Below are 20,471 nucleotides of genomic sequence, written 5' to 3'. Positions count from 1 at the left end.
ATCCTCTGCCCCTGGAGCCCTTCAGTCCCACCCTGACACTCTGCCAGGCTTTGCCAGCCTGGGGGTTTTCTTCTGATAGTGGTTCCTGGTGCAGACTTGTCTGGGTGCTGAGTGACTGATCCCTTGTCCTACTCTTTCAGTTCCCATCCCTCAGGTTCTATCTTTTTCATGTCCTACCTCACACTGTCTCAGGAACCCTCTCTTAGGTCTCCTCTCTTAGGTTCCATCTCTCCCAGGTCCTGTCTCTCTCCAGTCCTGACCCTCTTAATTCCCTTCTCAGGACCTGTCATGTCCCTTTGTCCCTCTCAGAGTACCATCTCACTCAGTGTCTCCATGGTTAGGGCAGTCAGGGTTAAAGTAGGTTCTCCCAAGTTACAGGGAATGTTGGACTTGTTCCCTCGACCCCCAGATGTACCAATAATACCTTATGGCATTGTTCCTTTTTTGCATAGGCACATTAAAATGGGAAAATATTACATTATGCAAAAGAAAGAAAAAATAAAAATAAATAAAGTAGGTTCTCTGCAAAGTGGTGATCTCCCCTCCTACCAACGATCTCCCTAGCTGGGACTAGGATATAGCCAGAACACCAAGCTGCAGAACTTTTAGGGAGGGAAAGGGCTTGAGTCTATGGCAAGGGTGTTGGAGCTCTCAGCTCTCAGGATCATACTGTTTTTCTTTTCTGGATGCCAACCTGTGAGCTCCCCCTGGCCAATCCACTGTAGTTTCTCACACAGCCTCTGGGGGAGATTGTTCCAGCTGTGACAGCTCAGGGCTGTTGGTTTTGCCAGACACTTGATAGCTTGGCAGTGTGAGCGGAATTTTAAACTCGAAACTGGGCATCCGGAATCACTGGAAGTGATATAAAAATGATAACGTTCACAGAATCGTGAGGTGGAGAGCGCAGCTGTGTTGTTGGAAGTGAAAGGCAGTGCTTTGAACAGACCACACAACCCACCACCTGTCTACACAGGGAATGACAGAAAAGCCCTGGACTTGGGTAGGCCCCTGTCAGGGGAGGCTTTCCTTGACTTTGCAAACAAGGAGAAATTGAGCCTGAGGTGCAGTTTGTGGACTTGCCCACAGAGCCAATAAACATATTAATTCTGCATAAGCAGTGTGGGTAAATCAGGGGAGACTTCCAGGAGAGGGGTTCTTGATTTGGAGGTCCATTTTTTGGGTTTGATTTAGAGTCACATTCAACATCCCTGGATGCAAGGGAAACGTTCAGGGATCTATCTCACTTAGTGGTGCTTAGGGGACCATGTGTGGTGCTGGGGATTGAGCCAAGGTTGGCTGCCTACAAAGAAAGAAACCTGTTCTTTCTGCAATATCTATTTTTAAAAATCTACTATGAAAAATTGTAGATTTTAGGCAACACATGATGACATGTACACATAAAAGAATTCTTTTTTTTTTTTTGGTCTTTTTTTTGGGGGGTTGGGCCATATGGGATGCCAGGATTTGAACCACTGTCCTTCTGTATGCAAGGGAAATGCCCTACCTCCAATGCTATCTCTCTGGCCCCTCACAGAAAAGAATTCTGAAGGTGGGTGTCCTTTCTGTGCTAGGACAGCTTGTGTCTCCTTTCAGCAGAGATTTCCCCACTGTCACCTGCTCATCTCTGACCTCTGCCCCACCTCCACCCACATCACTAGGTGATGTGAGTTAGAAGCTGTGAAAATGACTGCTTGTGACCCCAGAGTCAATTATTTAGTGTTTGCTGAGACCTCTATGACTGGAGTCGCAGAATGAGCCAGACACATCTTTGTGAACTCTGACCTCACTGAGCAGTCCCCAGACCACAGTGGTTCCCCCAGACAGCAGAGACCAGCATTTCCTCTGAGGCACAGCTGTTCTAGTGACTGCTGTGGCCTTAGATGTCTGCTGTGCGGGAGGAGGGATGGAGAATGGAAGGAAGGATGCTGGTGTGGGTAGGCCTGGGAACCCAAGGAGAGGGGAGGAGAGCCACTTGCAAATGCTGAGTGTTTTATTTTTATTTTTAATACAATTTAAAAAACAGAATCATTGTGAGATACACAGTTACAAAGTTGTTCATGTTGAGTTTCAATCATGCAATATTCCAGCACCCATCCCTTCACCAATTCCTTGCCACCAATGTCCTCAGTTTCCCTCCCATGCTCTTCCAGCATGCTTTTATAGCAGACATTTTTCTTCTTCCTCTCTTTTTCTTTTAGATGCTGGTTTTCAATATTGTTACTGAAGGGGTAACATGCATGTCACTTTATCTCCTTTAAGTACCCAGTTCTTGTCCAGAGTGATAATATTGAAGTGTCATTGTCATAGTGGTCCGTTCTCTGCCCTAACTGCACTCCTGCTCTTTGTGACAAACTTCCTATCAAGGACCAGGACTGACCCTCGTCTCTATTGTCTCTGAATATTATTACCATTCTATATCTATATTGTTTTTCTTTTTTGTTTTGTTTTGTTTTGTTTTGGCTCACACTCACAGCGCTCAGGGGTTACTCCTGGCTCTATGCTCAGAAATCGCCCCTGGCAGGCACAGGGGACCATATGGGATGCCGGGATTTGAACCACCGTCCTTCTGCATGAAAAGAAAATGCTGTACCTCCATGCTATCTCCCTGGCCCCACTATAGTGTTTTTTTTTGTTTTGTTTTGTTTTGTTTTGTTTTTATGTCCCACATATGAGTGTGTTCATTCTTTGTCTCTGTCTCTCCCTCTGGCTCAGTTGACTCTCATACTGAGTGTTGTCCCTTCTCACCTACCCCCCAATAACTCTACCAGGGCAGGGATGATAAGCCCCATTTATTGGTTTTATTTATGTTTGGTTTGGGGACCACACCCAGCTGTGATCTGGGACAACTTCCGCTTGATGCTGGTGAATGGAGGCTTACAGTGCTACGGGGTGGTCAAACCCCAACCTCCATGCGTTCCACCAGCCCATTGAGCTGCCTGTCCTGCCCTCCCTTTAAAGATGAGAAATGGACGATGCAGAGCCCGGGGGAGCATGGGGAGGCTGTTGGGAGCAGCAGGGCAGAGTGGGATGCCTACATCTGTCTAAAAGAGAATAAAGCTCCTCTCCTGCCTCGAGCAGTCTGTCGGTGGCTCTCAATACACAACTAAATGGGATTTAATTTTTCTGCCTCTATGAGTCTTTTCACATTTCTAAATCACAGCCCGTGTCCTGATGCCTGGGAGAGAAAATGTAGTCCATGAACAAGAAGCCTCTGGTGGCCCTGCGCTGGGCGGGCAGGTGGGGGCAGCTCCTTCGCCTCCCCCATCCCCTGGTCAAGCTGAGCCTTGGGCAGTGTGGCTGCGGCAGGTGCTGGGATGTCTCTGCTAGAGGCAGGAGTGGGAGCCGCTGACATTTCATTCTCAGGCTCTGTGCTCCACGAAGCCTTTTGAGCTTGGCTGCTGGAAGCTTGGAGCTGATAATGACAAGGGAGTGTAAATGTCAGCGGGGTCCCACTTCAATCAGAGCTGTTAAAAATAAGTCTGGCAAGCCCTGTGCTCCCAAGGTGAGCTCCAGAGCTGCAGGGAGAGACTGGAGAAGTTGAGGAGGTGGTGTGTGCTGGACAAGCAGAGTGTGGGGGCGTAGGGAAGAGGGTAGCAAGCCATCAAAGCTAGTTCCTAGCCTGGGGTGAGGGGAGCGTGGGGCGGGCAGCAGTGAAGGCTATGGAGGAAGCGCTTGTTTTCTTTTCTCAGCTGTTCTGTGATTTAAAAAAAAAAAAAGTGACATCTCAAAATTTGATTGGAAAGGGAAAGCAGAAGGCAGCTGGCTGGATCCTGGGCCCTGTCTGCAGCTGGCTGTTTTGTCTGCTGAGCTGAAATTCTAACAGGCTTACTCGGTGGAGGCAGGAGCAGAGCCAGCTGTCAGCTCACAAGGGCAAGGGACTCTTTCTCTGCTTGACAACTGTGAAGCTGGTCCCGAGTTTCAGCGCCCAAATGCCGCTTCAACAAGTCAGCTCGTTCTTCCTTTCTCTGCCTTCGTATCTGGATAATCGGCACCGAGCCCACCTGCTCCTGTGCTCTCATCAGCAACTATGCTGGCAGGGTAGCAGGCACTTGATACGCCTCTTCCCTCTAGGGTCCGGCTCATTTGTCCCCTCTGAGTGGGAGGTGGGAAGTGATGCAAAGGGCGACAGAGGTAGGAGCCCACACAGAAGAACCAGGCATGGGAAAGAGAGGCTGGTCCAATAGCAGGACACAGAGAAGCATGGAAGCCCGAAGCCCAGTGGAAAGTTTTGGAGCAGCTGAGGCAGGTGCAGGGAATGAAGGTCGAAATCATTCATGTATTGAGATGGGCCATTTGCATTATTTAATGTGTGAGGGGTGTTTGTGTATATTGTGTGTTGTGTGTGAGGTATATTCCTTGTTTGTGAGAGGTGTGAGGTATGTGAGGTGTGTGGTGTGTGAGATTGGTGTAAGGTGTGTGTCATATGTGTGAAGTACGTGTTAGGTGTATGTGTGTATTATATGTGAGAATGTGAGCATGGTACTAGGGTTGAACCCAGTTTCTCCATATGCAAGACATGTGACCTACAACGGAGCCACATTCTCAGTCCTATATTTATTCTTTTAATCAATTATGTAGCATAGAAGGCAATAAAGTGACCAAAAGGAAGTTGAATTGATTTCAACGAAATTTAGTGTTCCTCCTACTCCATCCATTTTGTCAGACACCAACACAGACCACAGGTTCTTTCTAGGCTCCAAGTCCTCTTGATGATCATTGGTGCCGACACACTGTGATCCTGAGATCTGATGCCATCTGATAGCACCAACCAACTCGACCTACTCTCCTGAGTGACATTGGAGTGGTCGTGCACTTGCTCCAGTGAAACCTCCCCTGCCTTCTTTTTTTTTTTTTTTGGTTTTTTGGGCCACACCCAACGGTGCTCAGGGTTTACTCCTGGCTGTCTGCTCAGAAATAGCTCCTGGCAGGCACAGGGGACCATATGGGACACCAGGATTCGAACCAACCACCTTTGGTCCTGGATCGGCTGCTTGCAAAGCAAACGCCGCTGTGCTATCTCTCTGGGCCCCTCCCCTGCCTTCTTGACCCCTGGCTAACTCGTTTCAGTTGGATCCCTGCAGGATGCCGCCCTCATGCCCGCCTGTGTGTCTCTCCATCTTCTTGCCCAGCACAGTCCGAGGTCCATTCACAGGCACTTGGAGATTCCTATATTGATTTAGATCATTGGGTCCTTCTAGGTGTCAATTGTACATTTGTTATGGTAACGGTCCTCTGTGGCCTGGCACTGGTAGTGCAGTTTCAGTCCCAACACCAGCCCTGAATTTGCTCTTTTGAATGATCCTGAGGAAATGCTGTATGTGAGGTTTGCCTTTCTGCTGGATGGGATCGAGGGACCCTGTGGCCCCATGATCAGTTGTCTTTCTGCTGAGTCTCAGCAATTGGACAGCCTTATGCAGGTGTATTTTGTTGCCTTCTAAGCCTTGTCATCCCTGTAGCTATCAGCTTGACACTCACTGTCCTTTCACTCACTGTCCTTTGCATGATTTCACCCTCTTGTACCTGCCCCAAGAATCTAAGGTGCAAATTTGGCTTCTAGATTGTCCTACCTTCCACAGCACGCTCACACCTACAAAATTCAGCCTTCCACCCACTGCAGCGTTTTCTCTGATATGTGCCTATTTCCTGCTTAATAGCCCCAGACTCTCCTGTATCCTACCCTTCTCCTGGTCATCCATCCCTGTGGGACCCTCGTGGCCTGGTCCTACCAATGTCCTCTGCCTCTGCTATTCATTTCTCCTAGCCTTCTGGTCATACTGTCATTTTGCTGTCACCTGAACTCTAAGCCCATTTCTACACACAGGTCTTTCCCTGCACCTCTGGGTCTGGAATATTCTCCTCCCCAATTTCATATGATTCTCCTCCTCTGTGCTCTCCACATTCCTCCTGTTCCCCTATAAGGGGCACCTATTCTAACACAGTCCCTCCTGAAAGTAAAAGTCTTGTGGCATTGACCCTGTTCCATGAGAATGGAAGCTGGGAAGCATGGACTACGCTGTCTTGGTCTCCTGCTCAGGAGCAGCACAGACACCTCTGACACACACAACACCCAGTGCGTGTCCACCCACTGATGTCTCAGCCCTGTGAACTGGACACAGTGACTGTTTGTGCCTCTGTGCAGAAGAAGGGGAGACAGCAGAGGCTGGAGTGAATTGAGGTGTTCATCTTGCATGTGACCCACCCACCTAACATCCCACATGGTATCCTAAATACTACCAGGTATGATTCTGAGTCCAGAGCCAGGAATAAGCCCTGGGTATAGCCTGGTGTGGCCTAAAAACCAGAGGAAGGGAATCTGGATTCAGACCTGCAGTCAGGCTCCCCCCACGTCCCAGCCTTCCCTCCATGGCCACATGGGGGCATGTGCATGAGATCAGAACCACATAGATAGCACACTGTCCATGAGGACAGCCTGAAATGTGTCCCTGTCCCCTGATCTTGCCCCCCAGTCTGCGGCTATCTGAGCTTTTTTCTCCAAAGCCTCCCCTTGTTACCCACCCCTTCCAGACCCTGAACTGCAGGGAGCAGTGGCCGGATCCTGTTCCCACCTCGGCCTGGTGATTAGCTCACAGGATACATTCCCATGAGCAGCACCTGCAGGTTTCACACTCATCAGAGCTGACACCTCCAGCCATGGGCAAATTACCCCTGACAGCGTAGCTGGCTGAGACAGGCCTGGGGAAGTCAGAGCCCAGGCACCACAGGGCGCTGGGGCAGGGGGCCCCAGCAGGTCCCTGTGGCTCTTTTTCATTTGCACCTTCACTGACTGTGGAGACCTGGGGCTTGCATCCCCTCATGCCTGATGAGAAGTCCAGGGCTCAGGTCTCCTGTCTCACCCACGCATCTCAACATCTCTGTATTGTCTATTGTTTCTTTGTCCAGTTCTCTCCCTTGACTTTTTCTTGCTCCTTTCCCCCTTCCTTTGTACCTTTCTCTTGTTCGTGTTTTTGTTTTTGAGTCACTTAGCCATGATAAAATTGCTCTTTTCCTGCATAGTTTAGTTGAATAGAAAAGACAAATTTCAGAGCAAGAAGGACATGTCCTAAATGTCTGCTCTATGTCGCATAGGTAGACAGATGTGTTGACTGCCAGTGGTGAAGGCAGAGCCAGGAAGTTTCCTTTTTTTTTTTTGAGAATGCATGTACCCCAGGAAAATTGGGAGTTTCAGTCATGGATTGTGTGGTGTAAGTGTTATTTCAAGCCACTTTCCCCCACTCTGATTCATGCAGATGTCAAGGGACTACACACACTGAAAAAGGGCCAGAGTATAAATGAGATGAGGGCAAAGATATGAAGAAGGACCAGGGGGGCAGAGAAGGCACAACCCCACTTCAGCCCAGGAGTGCCCCTGCCTGTCCCAACTTCTCATTTGAATGTCTCATTACTGGGTTCCAACGCATCACCCATTGATTGTGTTATGGAGCTTTGGAAGGAGCGATAGTGTCTGAGAGATTTGTAGAAATTGAAACTCCTGGCAAATGCCTCCTTCTCCCTAGGCAGGGTGGGCATTCTGCATTGTCATGGATGTTATTCAGGGAAATATGGCAAGAATGTGCTTAGACTTTGTTCCACAGCCAGTGAGGTTCTCAGACAGCGGGTCCTGAACATAATTTGACCTTTTTCCAATGACTCAGTCAGTGTCAACATTATGAATGTTCATTATTATCCTCTGCTCATGGATTTTCACCTCTTCCCTCTGAGTTCATCTATCACATTCACTCCTGACATGTATTGGTTTCTAGAAGCTTCTGCTCCATCACACTGATGATTCCAGGGTGCTGAGCCAATGTATCATTGTGGGTTCTGCAGTCAGAAGCTCAGGAAAATTCTTACATCCCGATCACATTATCTGGAAATTGTTTGGGTGAGAGTATTTTAAAACTGACCTCATGGGTTTCGTTATTATCTTTTGGTTTTGGGGCCACATCTAGTGGTGTTTTGGAGTTACTCTTGGCTCTGAACTCAGGAATTACCCGTGGCAGGCTCAGGGGCCCATATGGGATTACAGGGATCAACTCCTTGGTTTGTTACATGCAAGGCAAACACCACCCCACCAACAGTACTCTTGCTCTGGCCCTAATGACCTCATGTTTTTAAAGAGCAGTTTTAGATTTACAGCAAAGCTAAGTGGAAAGTACAGATAGCTCATACATCCTCCATCCTCTTCACATCTTCCTGACCTCTCCTGCCATTCACATCCATGGCAAAGTGGTAGGAATATTTATCTCAGAACACTTTTTAAAGGATGAAATGAGGTAATGCATACAAGACCTCCTCTCAAAATTCTAGGCACATAATTAAAACTCAGTGTAGCCATCAGCATCATTAGCAGTAATTATATGTTACACAGAATGATCATCCTGGTAGTCCTAAGCAGTAGATGCCTTTTGTGGGAAGTTCTGGGGGGAGGTATGTACTGAGAAATCTATACTGGTAAATTTTCAGCACTGTTCTGTGCTTACACCAGCCTAGGCAGTGGGAGGTCTAGTTCTGAACGCAGGGAAGGACCAAGGTTCCCTCCTGCTTGTAAGTGGTTTTTATTTTATTTTTAATTTTAAGTTAATTTATTTTTGGTTTTGGGACCATGCCTAATAGGCTTATGGATTACACCTGTCTCTGCTCAGGGGTCACTCGTGGTGGTGCTCAGAACTATATGTGGTTCTGGGGATTGAATCTGACTAAGGTAAGTGTCTTAGCCCCTGTGACTCTCTCCAACTTCTGTTTAGCAGAAGCTCGGTGAGATGTGAACTCAGCACATGCCTCTCCTAGGAACTCAGAGTGAGTTTCTTGAGCTCATTCCTATGCTCTTTTCACAGAACATGTGTGCATGTTCTGAGCTGATATACTCATGGGTTTGTGAAAATGAAGTAGTTCCTCATGACCTGTGTGTGGGCTACGCTTGTAAGGTTACAGGGAGCCAGGAGCCAGGAGGATACTGCTGGGAGGCAGAGCTGCAGGGACAGTCGGGACCAGGGACAGCTCCCAACCATTTTCTGGCTCTGCAATTTCCCCTGCAAGGTTCCAGCAGGTTACAGCCAGGGAGGGGAAAAACATTCCCTACTCTCATATCCACCCCAAATGAATAGGGGTCCAGGCCACCAACACATCCCATGTGAGCATGTGGAAGGCACACTAGAGGCTGCCCACCAGTGAGGCAGGGGATCGCTAGACTCAGTTCTGTCAGCTCTCCTTTCTTTCCAGGAACTCCGGAGTCTGAGAGACTTGAACAGGGTCCATGAGGCTATGAGAAGGCCACGGACAGGACCTTAGGTCAGAGAACTGGGTCCTTTTTCCCTGGTGATCAGGGATGGGAATACTGGGAGCACCCCAGAGATGCAGCTAAGATTGTGGTGCTCCTGAGTGGGTGCCTCCTGCCAAGGGCCTGACCAGACATGGACTCCAGTATGACCTGCCTGGGTTTCCATTTTCTCCCACACTGGAGCTGCATGACACCACCCATCCCTGTGATCCTCTCCAGCTTCTCTCTTCCCAAACCACCCCCCCCGAGCTGCACTCCTGGGTCTGCTCAGGGAGACCCTAAGGAGTATTAAAGAGCTGAGGGGAAACAGCCCAAAGCATTGAAAGGGCTGCTGGCCTGCTGGGCAGTGTGTGTGTGTCAACACCCTAAAAATGTCTGACCTCCGCCATCTTAAACTCTGCCTCAGCTCACCCTAGCTGATGTCACTCTTAAGAGCACAAGTGTGGTAGATAGTTTGGGGCTGACCAGGATGCCCTGAGCACAGAGTTGTGAGTTTACAGTTCATTGCCACCTGGGGCGCCCCACGATGGCAAGAGCAGCCCCACTCACTGAGCATCATCTTGGTAAGAGCCAGTTTGCTAAGTCAGCTCACTGAATGGCCAATTTGTCAGACGCCTGCTTCACTGGCTTGATTTCCTTCCCTCTTCCATCTGGAAGAAGCTGAGGGGGTTGTGCTTCCCTTCTGATGGCTCTATGCACAGCTCCACTTGTCCATGCCCCTGCTTCTGGCACTTGAGTAACAGTGAAGCTGCCCAACCATCCCTTATCTCTTCCTGCGGCTTCAGGAAGGGAAAAGGCCAGGGAGAGGCCAGATGGGCAGCTGCCCCATTGGAGCCAACTGGTTCGAGGAAGCCAATCTGCACCGTGGCAGCTGGAGATGGCTGACCTGGGACTTGGCTTCTGGAGAAGGGATCACAGGATGAATGTGTGTGTGTGTGGGCTTTCTGTGAGAATGTTGCAGAGGGCCTGGGGTGGAAGCCATTCCCCCTTCTCTTGCTGTTGTCTTTGGCCCAGTGCTAGGATGCAGGGGTTCCAAATCCATGTCCTACTCCATACGAGCAGCTCTGGATTTTCCAGTGCTTCTTTCCTTGCTTGCACAATTCTCCCCATTTCTGTCCCTCTTTACCTTCTTCTTGTTTTACAGAGTGGCCTTGAATCAACCCACTTACTTCCTTAAACAAAGCAGAAAGGGATTCAGGCCTCCTTGAAGACCTGTTGCCTTCAAACCTGTCATGGGTTCCCCAAGATCTTTGGCACCCCTCCCAACTCACCCTGCTTAACGCAGAGTCTACCACATCCTGGAACATGGATCTGGACAGGCCCTGCTCCTTGGAGAGATTAGATGCATGGCATTTACAGCTGTCTGAGGGGTGTGTCCCACCCTGTGGCCTGGAGAGACTGCACTCCATGGTCTTAGTGTTTTGGCCTCCGTGACTGCACCCTCATAAATTGGACCCCAGTTCTGTGCCACTTTCGGTGTCCCTTTCTTCACCCATTTACACAACCACGTGCAGTTTCTCCTCCACTGGTTCCCCACTACTTAGGATTATGCACCCCAATTCTTAGGTATTTGTCATTTCTATAGAGTCTCTTTTTGTCTCAGTTGGGGTTGGGAGAGGACGCTGGCATCTGCCTCATGCCTGGAAAGCACCTGCTGGCACAGCCATTGCCTTGCCTGCTGTTCAGACCTACTGGAAGGTGGGAGGAGTTGGGAGGGCAGCTCAAATGGCTGAGTACAGACTTTACCTGAGGGAGCCCCAGTTTTCATCCCCAGCACACTGGGAATGGCCAAAAAACTTCCCCCAACCCATCAGAGTGGCATTTCTGTGCATGTGTGCACAGATAGGAACTTACTGAATCCCCCCATGATGGCCATAGTCTGTACCCAGCACCAGCTCCAGTAGGGAAAGAGCCCAGGCATAAGTCCTGGTACCTCTTCCTGTAGGAATCCACCCCAGGTGCCCACACCCTGACTTTGAAAGCACAGCCTGTGGTTCAAGGCACATGTGGCTCCAATATCCCACTGCAGCTCAGCTCTGGGTGTGGCAGTGACTGAGCTCGCAGAAGCTGTCACCTACCTGGCCACAGGGCAGTGACTGGCAATGAAAGGAGCCAACTGGGGACTGTCCACACCTGAGCATCTGCTCTTACCCCTACGTCCTGATTTTTTCACCTACTGTACCCACATTTCCGCAGACAGGTCCGCTGGAGTTTGGGGTGTCTAACACTCTTAGGGGACAAGTCGACTACACCTAGACTCAGGACTCAGCAGAGCACCCAGTCCTCTGGTGCTTTGGAAGACACTGAAATCTAGGGGGCCTGCGCCCCCTGCCTCTTGCTTCTACTCTCTGCAGTCCCACATCCATGACTGTCCCACGAGGCATAGGTTGGTCTGTGGATGCTGATGATGCATTCCTACCCATCCATCCCCTCTCTCTCAGTCCTGAACCCAGCCCTTCCCTCACAGTGCTCTGTGGGTGCTTCTGGCCTGATATCTCTATCATGGGAATTGATTGCAGGGATGTCAGCAGCTGCATAACAAACAGCCCGGCTGGAAGAAATGGTCCCCTAGTGGCCATGGGAGCAGCCATCCAGGGCTGCTGAATGTTTCTCCCTAATGAGGTTTCTGCAACATTAACCCTGCAGGGCAGGAGGGGTGGCCCACCTCAGAAGCACATGGGGGTCTGGGGGAGGGAGGGTATCTTTCTAGCTCACAGAGCCTGGCATACACTGAGGGTTCAGACCAGCTTCTCCATTTCAAACTCTACCATGCCTAATCTAAGCTCCCCAAATACCCACAGAGCCAAGAGATAAAACAGGGGTCAGGGTTCATGTCTGCTTCAACCCCCTCCCCAAAACCTCAGCACACTGTGATTCTCAGAGCTTCTCTGGGCTCTATACCAGTTGGCAGCCTACGAGTCCCTACGCCCCAAAATAAACATCCACAGGAGTTCAGACATTAGGCATTTCTGGGGAAAAGATTAAGTGCTCATTGCTTATGAAATATGTGGGGCTAGAGTGATAGTACAGCACATAGGACACTCACCTGGCATGTGGCTGGCCCAGGTTCTGTTTTTAGCATCTCATATGGCCTGTTGAGAAGCAACCCCTGAACACTGCCAGGTATATCTCCCCCCCAAAAAAAAGTAAAAACAAACAAACAAACCTCTAGCTGTCAGGTGGGTGGGATCTTGAACCCTTTGAATCCTGGAATCTCATTAGTAGGGATCAGGAGTGAGCAGGGCAGCTTGAGATCTGTCCCCACAGACCAGACGGGACACTCATATGCACTGTTTCTTTTGGTCATCTCACATTACAAATGCAGAGGCAGCAAGGGCGACAGCCTGCTCAGGTTGCAGGGACACAGAGGCCCTGGGTCTGAATCTGTAGCACACCAGTCCCCTCCTGTTCCCCAGCCTTTGGTCATCAGTCATGAGGCAATAGAAATCGGTGCCCAATACAGCAACTGTTCATTTCCCCTCATGGTTAAACCCATTTCAGAAAAGATCAAGGTCTTGGCAGTCTTGCATCTGATGTTAAGTCTTGCATCTGAGGTTACCAGGCGAAGGTAACAGCCTGGAACAGGGAAGGGGCAGTCCTGTTCAGACTCTGAGCAGTCTGAGATCAGTAGAGCAGGCCCCATGCTGGGAAGAGGGGCAGCTGAGAAAGCGGCAGGAGCCCAGCCAGCTAGCCTGATCCAGCCTTGGCTGGTGCCCAGCAGCCGTGGCTGGGCCCCCCACTGAGCCCCTGAGAGTTTTGCCCTCTAGCAGGGCCTGATCTGGTTAGAGCATGAAGGGGATTAGCAGCAAGAACATGGGGTCCTAACCCCAGATTCTCAGTCCCTGCCACTCCAGCTTTGGAGAGGCCAGAGGAATGATCAGTAGTTTGTCTGGGAACAGGGGTGCAGGAGAGGGAGAGGGGAGCCTTGGCCAGTGCCCCAGCGATGTCCTTTTCCCTTAGGAAATGGGACATGATTGAGTCAAGATGTTCTCAGACCCAGTGTGAGCAGCAGCTGGGGTGGTGGAGGTCGAGTTGACGCTCTCTGCCTGTTCTTACCTCAGAGCCCCAAGAATGGAGTCAGTTTCCCCACTTCATGCTTTCCCCTGCCTTGAGGCTGGGGACCTCCCTGTCTATAGTGCTGGTGCCATGTTGGGACCAACAGAGCTTGCTGAATCAGGAACTGAACAGAGGGGCAGTGCTGATGCTAACCTGGCAATATGTGCTCCCCAGCATTCCTCGGTCTTCTCAGGGTTCTAGCTCCTTAGATCTGATCATTTAGGCAGAACCTAAATGCATGTCACCTGAGCTTAGGTGAAGAGTTCTGGCTTAGAGATGACAGGGGTCATGCTGATGGTTAAGCTGATGGTGGTAGTCATAGTAATGACAGCAGTGATGAAGATACTGATGGTTGTGAAGATGCTGATGGTCGCGATCATGGTGCTGGTTGTGATGAAAATTTGCTGATGGTGATTATAGTAATTATGGTGGTAGTGATAATGATAACAACGGTGATGACCCAGAGCCATCCTCTTCAGCTTAGAGTTCTATCTTCTGCCCTCACCATGAAATACATGGTTTTGTTTTTGTGCCACATCCAGCAGTGCTCAGGAGTTACTTGTGTCTCTGTACTCAGGAATTACTCCCGGTGGGCTCCAGGAGTCATATGGGGTGCTGGGGATCGAATTTAGCCACATGCAAGGTAAATGCCCTCTTTTGTCTTATTGCTCTGGTCCCTGAATTACACAGTTTGGGGCAGGAAAAAAAAAGAGGATTTGGAGCAAAAAATTATGTAAGGATTCATTTAAGTTGTATTCAATGCAAAAGTACGAGTACCAGCAATGCACAGTCATGGGGAGTCAAGAGGGAGAAAAAGAGACCGTCTTTGTCCTTGGGAGATAGTGGTCTGGGAGGGGAAGTCAGTGTCAAGCAAAAATCTATGTGTATTCAGTATTTCATTCCAAACCTGAGTAATGCTGAGAAAGTAGAGCAGTGGTAGAGAAAATTGGTGGTTAATGGAGGTTTTGAAGGGAAATAGGCATCTCCCTGCACAGAAGAAGATGCTGTCAGGCAGGTAGGCAGCAAGTGCCAAGGTCCTGTGGTAAGAAGGAAAGTAGGCACTGCAGGGAAGGCAGCATGAGGGGTTGGGTCTGTGGGTGAGAAAATAGTATCTCCACATCAGAGCTTTTGTTTCCCAAACCTCGTTTTGCAGATCTGTGAACTGAAACCAGAGGACACAAGTGACTCCCTCAGGACCACATGGTTTAAGAGTAGTAGGCAGGGTTCTTTAATCCAGAACCTTCCATCTTCCACAATGACCCTCTAAGGGAGCCTATTTTGCCACGACATACCCCAAGCCAAACATGTGTTCAATTCTAGATCTGTGGCAAGGTCACCACTTGGAGGAGGACGGGGACAGGAGGGAAAAAGGGGGGGCAAGAAAGTGTGATGAGAATTCGGAGACATTTCCCCGTCAAGAGGGTGAAAATGGAGATGAGAAACTTTTTCAAATACTTTTGGGAAAGACAGGAGTGATGTGGCCAGTAGGAGGTCATCTGGGGTGAAGAGAGGAAAGTTTCTGGTTTGGGATGTGGCTAAGAAGCCATCTGGGTCCAGGACAGGCATCTGGCGCTCCCTCCTGGGAGCAGTGGAAACAACAGTGAGAACTTCTGGGGGACAAAGCCAGCATCTAGACCTAATGGAGGCACCAAAGCAGAAGCTTAAACACTCGTACCCTCTTCTTCCAAAGCCCATATGATAGGTATTTTATCCCCATTCTACAAATAGGAAAACAAGCTCAGGTATATGATGGCCAGGGTGCCCATGGGCAGTTGATAGAAACAGGAACCATACCTAAATTCCCCCCACAGAGAATTAGACTCTTTCCACCAGCCCCAAGGTGGCCAGACTTCCACAGCTCAATTCACCCTTTCCTGAGTGTGTGTGTGAGAGAGAGAGACAGACAGACAGACAGACAATCCCAGGCAGTGTTTAGGAAGGGGCACTCCTATTTATGTGCTCAGCCGACCGACCATGCCATCCTGCATATGCCCAGTAATAGTGGGATGATTAGGCTCTACCCAGTGGTGCTTGAGGGAGATGCAGATGGTGCTGGGAGCAAATGCAGGGCCTTGTGAATACTGAAGCTGCACATCTGCCCTTTGAAGTGTCTCCAGGTCTTTCACATTTATTTCCTTTGTGTGGTTATTTTTGCTTTGGGGTGCCTGGGCTTACCCTTGGCTCTGTGCTCACAGATTATTCCTGTCAGAATTTCTTATCCCTGGAGATTGAACCTAGCGTGGTCATGTGCTACACAAATACCCTACACACTATACGATCTCTCTGGCCTCTCAAGTTCATTTTTGTACTCATCTACACATGTTTGCTGCTGTGATCTGGCCCAGTGTGGGCATAAGCTGACCTTGGGTCCTCAGCTACCAGTGGGGCTCTCCTGACAGTATGACATCACCCACCCACCAAGGCCAAGTTTATCCTCGCAAGCTCTGGAGCCCAGGTGATGTCTCATGGGTGTTGTCAGTGGCCTCTCTGGCCTGCAGCTCTTTCCTTCTTCCAGACTCCTGCAGCCCCTGTCCTGCTCTGATACCCCCTACCCCCAATCAACCCCCATGGACAGTCTCCCTCCTGCTCCAGCCTTTACACAGCCACTTCCTTCCAGCCTCTTTCTTCCTTGCAGCCTACTTGGATATAAAGCTTTTAGAAGAAACAGACACTCGAAATCCATCTATTATAAGGATCTGGTGTTATTGATTAGACCACAGCCATTTTTTAATAAGGACCCCAGGGGAAGTTCTCTTGGCATAGTGCCAAGCAGCTATACTCCAGAGAACCTAAGCCATTTAGTATTTATTTATTTATTTACATTTGCTTTGGGGCCATACTCAGTACTGATCAAGGCTTATTCCTAGTTCTGTGCTCAGGGATCACTCCCAGTGGTTCCAGGGATCAAATGGACTCATCCACATGCAAGACAAACACCTTAACCCCTGTACTATTGCTCCAACCCTTTATGTATTTACTGGGGGGAGGGGGGCAGACCCAGTGGTGCTCAGAGGCTTCTCTTGGATCTGTGCTCAGGGGACCATGTGATGCCAAGGACTGGACTTTGGTCTTTCTTATGCACAGCCTGTACTTAACCCCTTGAGCCCTCTCTGTGGCCTGACATGGGCCTTTAAATGGCCCACATGCTGGAGAGGCTATGGTTGCTTTTCCTTCTTGCACAGGCTCAAGGGAAGCCTGGATCTCCAGCTCCGCCCAGAGTGGCAGGCGTGTGGGCTGCGACACTGATGAGACCATCATTGATTTTTCCTTTTGCACTCTGCTTTTTACCACTCTGCACATCCGATAATCCACCTGAAAGCCTTTCTGGAAGCAGGTCGGCCTCAATCAATATAGTCACCGACACAAATGAAAAGCCTTCCCGGCAGGGGCTGTGGACAAAGTAAAGGGGGATGGGGAAAGCTTCAAGCCCAGGGTTCCTGTCCACAGGGCTGGGCTAGAGCTATGTCTCCTCCAGCAACCTGAGTCTCTGGGTCTCCAGCCAGTACCTCCCTGTCCCTGACCTCCTCAGGGTCAAAAGTCAGCCCAGATGCCCCCCCTTCTCAGCCTTGCTCTTGGGTACTGGGGACACTGATGCCTGTCTGGCCAACTCAGCCTTAACTGGAGACCGTGAGTCTCTGCCACTGTCAGCTCATTAGGGCAGGCCTGAGTGTGACCCTCAGCAGCTCCAAATGCTCCAGGTCTTTTAGAGGAACTCACCCCCAAATCAGGACCCCCTGCCTCTCCTGCCTCAGACCTTCCCTCCAAAATACCCCTGTTTCTGGGACTGATTAACATGATCACTTCCAAACCCAGGGCTCAAAGAATAATAGGTGAGTCTTCCCCCTTGTTTCTGTGGAGCTGGAGGGCAGGCTGGGGTCTTAGGGAGATTGTGGCGGGTGCATGTATGTGGCCAGTCTCTGGATGTTCTATAAGTAATCACTTGACGATGCTTCTGGGACTCAGAAGAGCTGTGCTGGTGGAAAGGAGTCACAGTGCTGGGATCCACTCTGTGTAGTATCTGATGACTCGTGGGGACAGTCTGCACCAGGCCCAGCCCTGTATTCTGTGTATAAGGAAACAGGGGTTCTCAAGGAGAAAATGCAGCAGGAAATGGGAGCTGGCTTTGCACAGTTTTTCTGAGCTTTGGGCAATGGCTGAAATTGGAGCTCAGCCTTGTCTTCTGCCAGATGTTGGGGGGCCCTTTTCCAGCCCAGCAGTGGTGAGAAAGAGGAGTGGGCACCATTGGGTCCCGCCTGCCCGCTGTGCTCTCCAAGGACTCACTCTGCCTTTCTGAGCTTCCCTTTCCTCTTTCTTACACCAAGTGGGAATCAGAGAGATGCTGCAGGCACGAAAACACTTGCCTTACACACAGCCACTCCAGTTGGATCCTTTGCACCACATAATTTGGGAGTGAGCTCTGAGTCAGTACTGCTGGATGTGGCTCAACTCCCTTACCCAGATAAATAAAATTTTAAGAATAGCATTTGCGGGCCTGGAGAGATAGCACAGCGGTGTTTGCCTTGCAAGCAGCCGATCCAGGACCTAAGGTGGTTGGTTCGAATCCCAGTGTCCCATATGGTCCCCCGTGCCTGCCAGGAGCTATTTCTGAGCAGACAGCCAGGAGTAACCCCTGAGCACCACCGGGTGTGGCCCAAAAAAACAAAAACAGACAAACAAAAAAAAAGAATAGCATTTGCTCGACCATTAGGTCAAGGGTCAAGTGCTGGGTCCCACTTGGTGCAAGTCTGGGGAGGACAAAGAGAGGGAGGGATGAAAGGGCAGGAGCCTGGGGTGCAACCCCTGCTACACCTCCTCCCTGGTGGATCCAGTGTGTCACTCTGCAGCTCACAGCCTTGTGGGTGAGTTCTGAACCCTCCACTCTTTGTTCACCCTAGAGGATTCCTGGAATCTCGTAGCACTTCTTTCAGAGTTTCTATACCTCACTGATGAAGGCAGAGTAAGCAAGCGGTGGTGCCATCTTGCACAACTTCTTTGGAGCCCTCTGGTCTGCTGAACAGGTGGTCTGGCTGAGCTGGTCTCACTGCCCAGCTGCAGCTCCTCTGCTTGGAGCAGGCAGCACCCCAAGTCCCCTCAGGGCTAAGGCTTCCTCTAGTTACTTCCTTCCTTCCCTCTTTTTAACTGTGTTTCGGTTCCTATTTAGGCATTATAGTGAGGCGACACTCATGCTCATGTTTATGGTGATGTATGAAGCTCCTAAACCTTCAGTTTTGTTGATCATCCAGGCCCTCTGCGCCCATCCTTAGGTTTCTTCTAGTCCAGTACTTCCTTCTCCCCACTAAAGAGAAGAGGTCTGACTTTTTGCTGTGTAGTCTGACTTTTGTACCATAAAGCCAAGGGTTTGCCCTTGTCAATATTCTCTTGTTTTATTTTTCTATATACCACAAGATGAGTAAAATCATTTGGCATTTTCCTTCTACCTCTGACTTGTTACACTTAATGCAATACGCTCTAGTTCCATCTTGAAGCCCACTGCAAGATTTTAATTTTTTCTTCCAGCTGTGTAGTATTCCACCGTGTGTATAAAGGCTTCTTTAGGTCTGCAACTGTGGCAGACATTCAATCACTTCCATTCGCTGGCTGCCATACTTTGCTGCAGTAAGCATCAATCAGTGTGCACACATCTTTCCAAATGAGTTGTTTTGTGTTCTTGGGGTAGATGCCAGGAAATGAACCTGCTGGGGCAGAGAGCAACCCTATGGTGACTTTTTGGAGAATGTCTCTCTTGATTTCCCTGGAGGCTGAGGCAGTGGTGAATGCAGTTCCTTTCTCACATCTTCTGCATCCACACTGGCTATTTCCCATCTGACAGGTGTCACCCCAGAGGTGTGATGGTACCTCATCATCCTTTCTTTTCTATGTGTATTTACTGCCCTGCCCTTTCCCTGTCATTGTGGTGATGGTTGCAATGCTCACTGTCCACCAGAGTGCTCTAGGGGCTACACTTAGGAGTGATGCTGCCCCTGTATTGTCCAGGTGTGGCTCCAGATTCATGGCGCTGCAGTCCCATGCTGGGATCTCTCCAGTGGCCACTGGGATCACACACATGCAGGGCAGGTTGTGTGCCTGGCTATGTTGCAGAACCCCCAGATGCAAGCTTTCCAGAGCACATGCTCTACCTTGGGGTCTGTGGATGGGATGGTCTCAGATAGATGGCAGAGTGGCAGGGACCCTGCTCAGCACACGCCAGCTGTAGAGAGGATCGAACTCCTGGTATGAAGAGTTACATGGTGGGTAACATGCATTTATTAGGCAGGTGCTTTCCCTGTGAACCTCAAAGCCCTTGTGCCCAGATGCACCCAGGAGTGGGGACAAAGCTGGTCTGACTTCCTGGGGCCCTGTCAGTGTTCTGGAGAAATCTTTTCTGAGTAGCACTTGCCCCCTCGGGCTTTCTCCTTGCAGGGATCTGAGTGAAAACACCATTCAGGCCATCCCCAGGAAAGCTTTTCGTGGAGCTACAGACCTCAAAAACTTGTGAGTATGAGCCTGGAAGGAGGAAGGGTAAGAGCACTGTGGGGCCACATTATCAGTATTCGCAGGGTGTCCTGAGCACCATGGTGCCAGCAGCTCAGGGTTGAGCCAGAGTTTGGAGTCAGGGGAAAGAGGCAGCTGTCTGCCTCCTCCTGGGCTAAGGGTCTGATTGGTGGTTTTATTTGTTGGTGTTTCGGGTCATGCCCAGCGATGCACAGGGCTTCCTCCTGAATTTACACTCAGGGATCACTCCTGGTGGGCTTGGAGGACCATATGGGGTACTGAAGATGGAACCTGAGTCAGCCACATGGATAGCAAATGCCCTGCCCACTCTCTACCCAGCCTTGTTCAGAGATGAATCCCTTTGATCTGGGGCTACTCCCAGCCATGTTGGAAGACCACGCACTGTCAAGGATGGACCCTGAGTCTCCTGTGTGTAGGCCAGGCACCAGCTCTTTGTTCACCTCCTGGCCCTTGCCCTTAGTTTTGGGTGAGATGGCACATCAGTTCACACTGCATACAGCCTCTTGTATACCACAGCAGGGATGAATCTTTGGGCAGTGCTCCCCATATATGTGCTGGATGCAGGGTGCCACTCTCAGCATCCTGTCCCCAGGGGGCCTCACAGCAGGGTCATGGCCTTAGAAAC

The 20,471-nt window shown here is 50.0% G+C and overlaps 1 protein-coding gene across 1 annotated transcript in view; it reads left to right on the top strand.

Annotated features, from left to right (window-relative positions):
• SLIT1 (slit guidance ligand 1) overlaps window positions 1-20,471 on the top strand; it is a 157,904-nt gene that overhangs the window by 84,420 nt on the left and 53,013 nt on the right. The window contains exon 5 of the mRNA XM_049764381.1: window positions 19,754-19,825. Coding sequence (XP_049620338.1) covers window positions 19,754-19,825 — 72 coding nt within the window. The remainder of the gene's footprint in view (window positions 1-19,753; window positions 19,826-20,471) is intronic.

This window comes from Suncus etruscus, chromosome 17 (genome assembly GCF_024139225.1).
Source record: "Suncus etruscus isolate mSunEtr1 chromosome 17, mSunEtr1.pri.cur, whole genome shotgun sequence".
NCBI lineage: Eukaryota > Metazoa > Chordata > Mammalia > Eulipotyphla > Soricidae > Suncus > Suncus etruscus.
The sequence above is the reverse complement of the archived record's forward strand: the minus strand, read 5'-3'. Positions and strand labels throughout refer to the sequence as shown.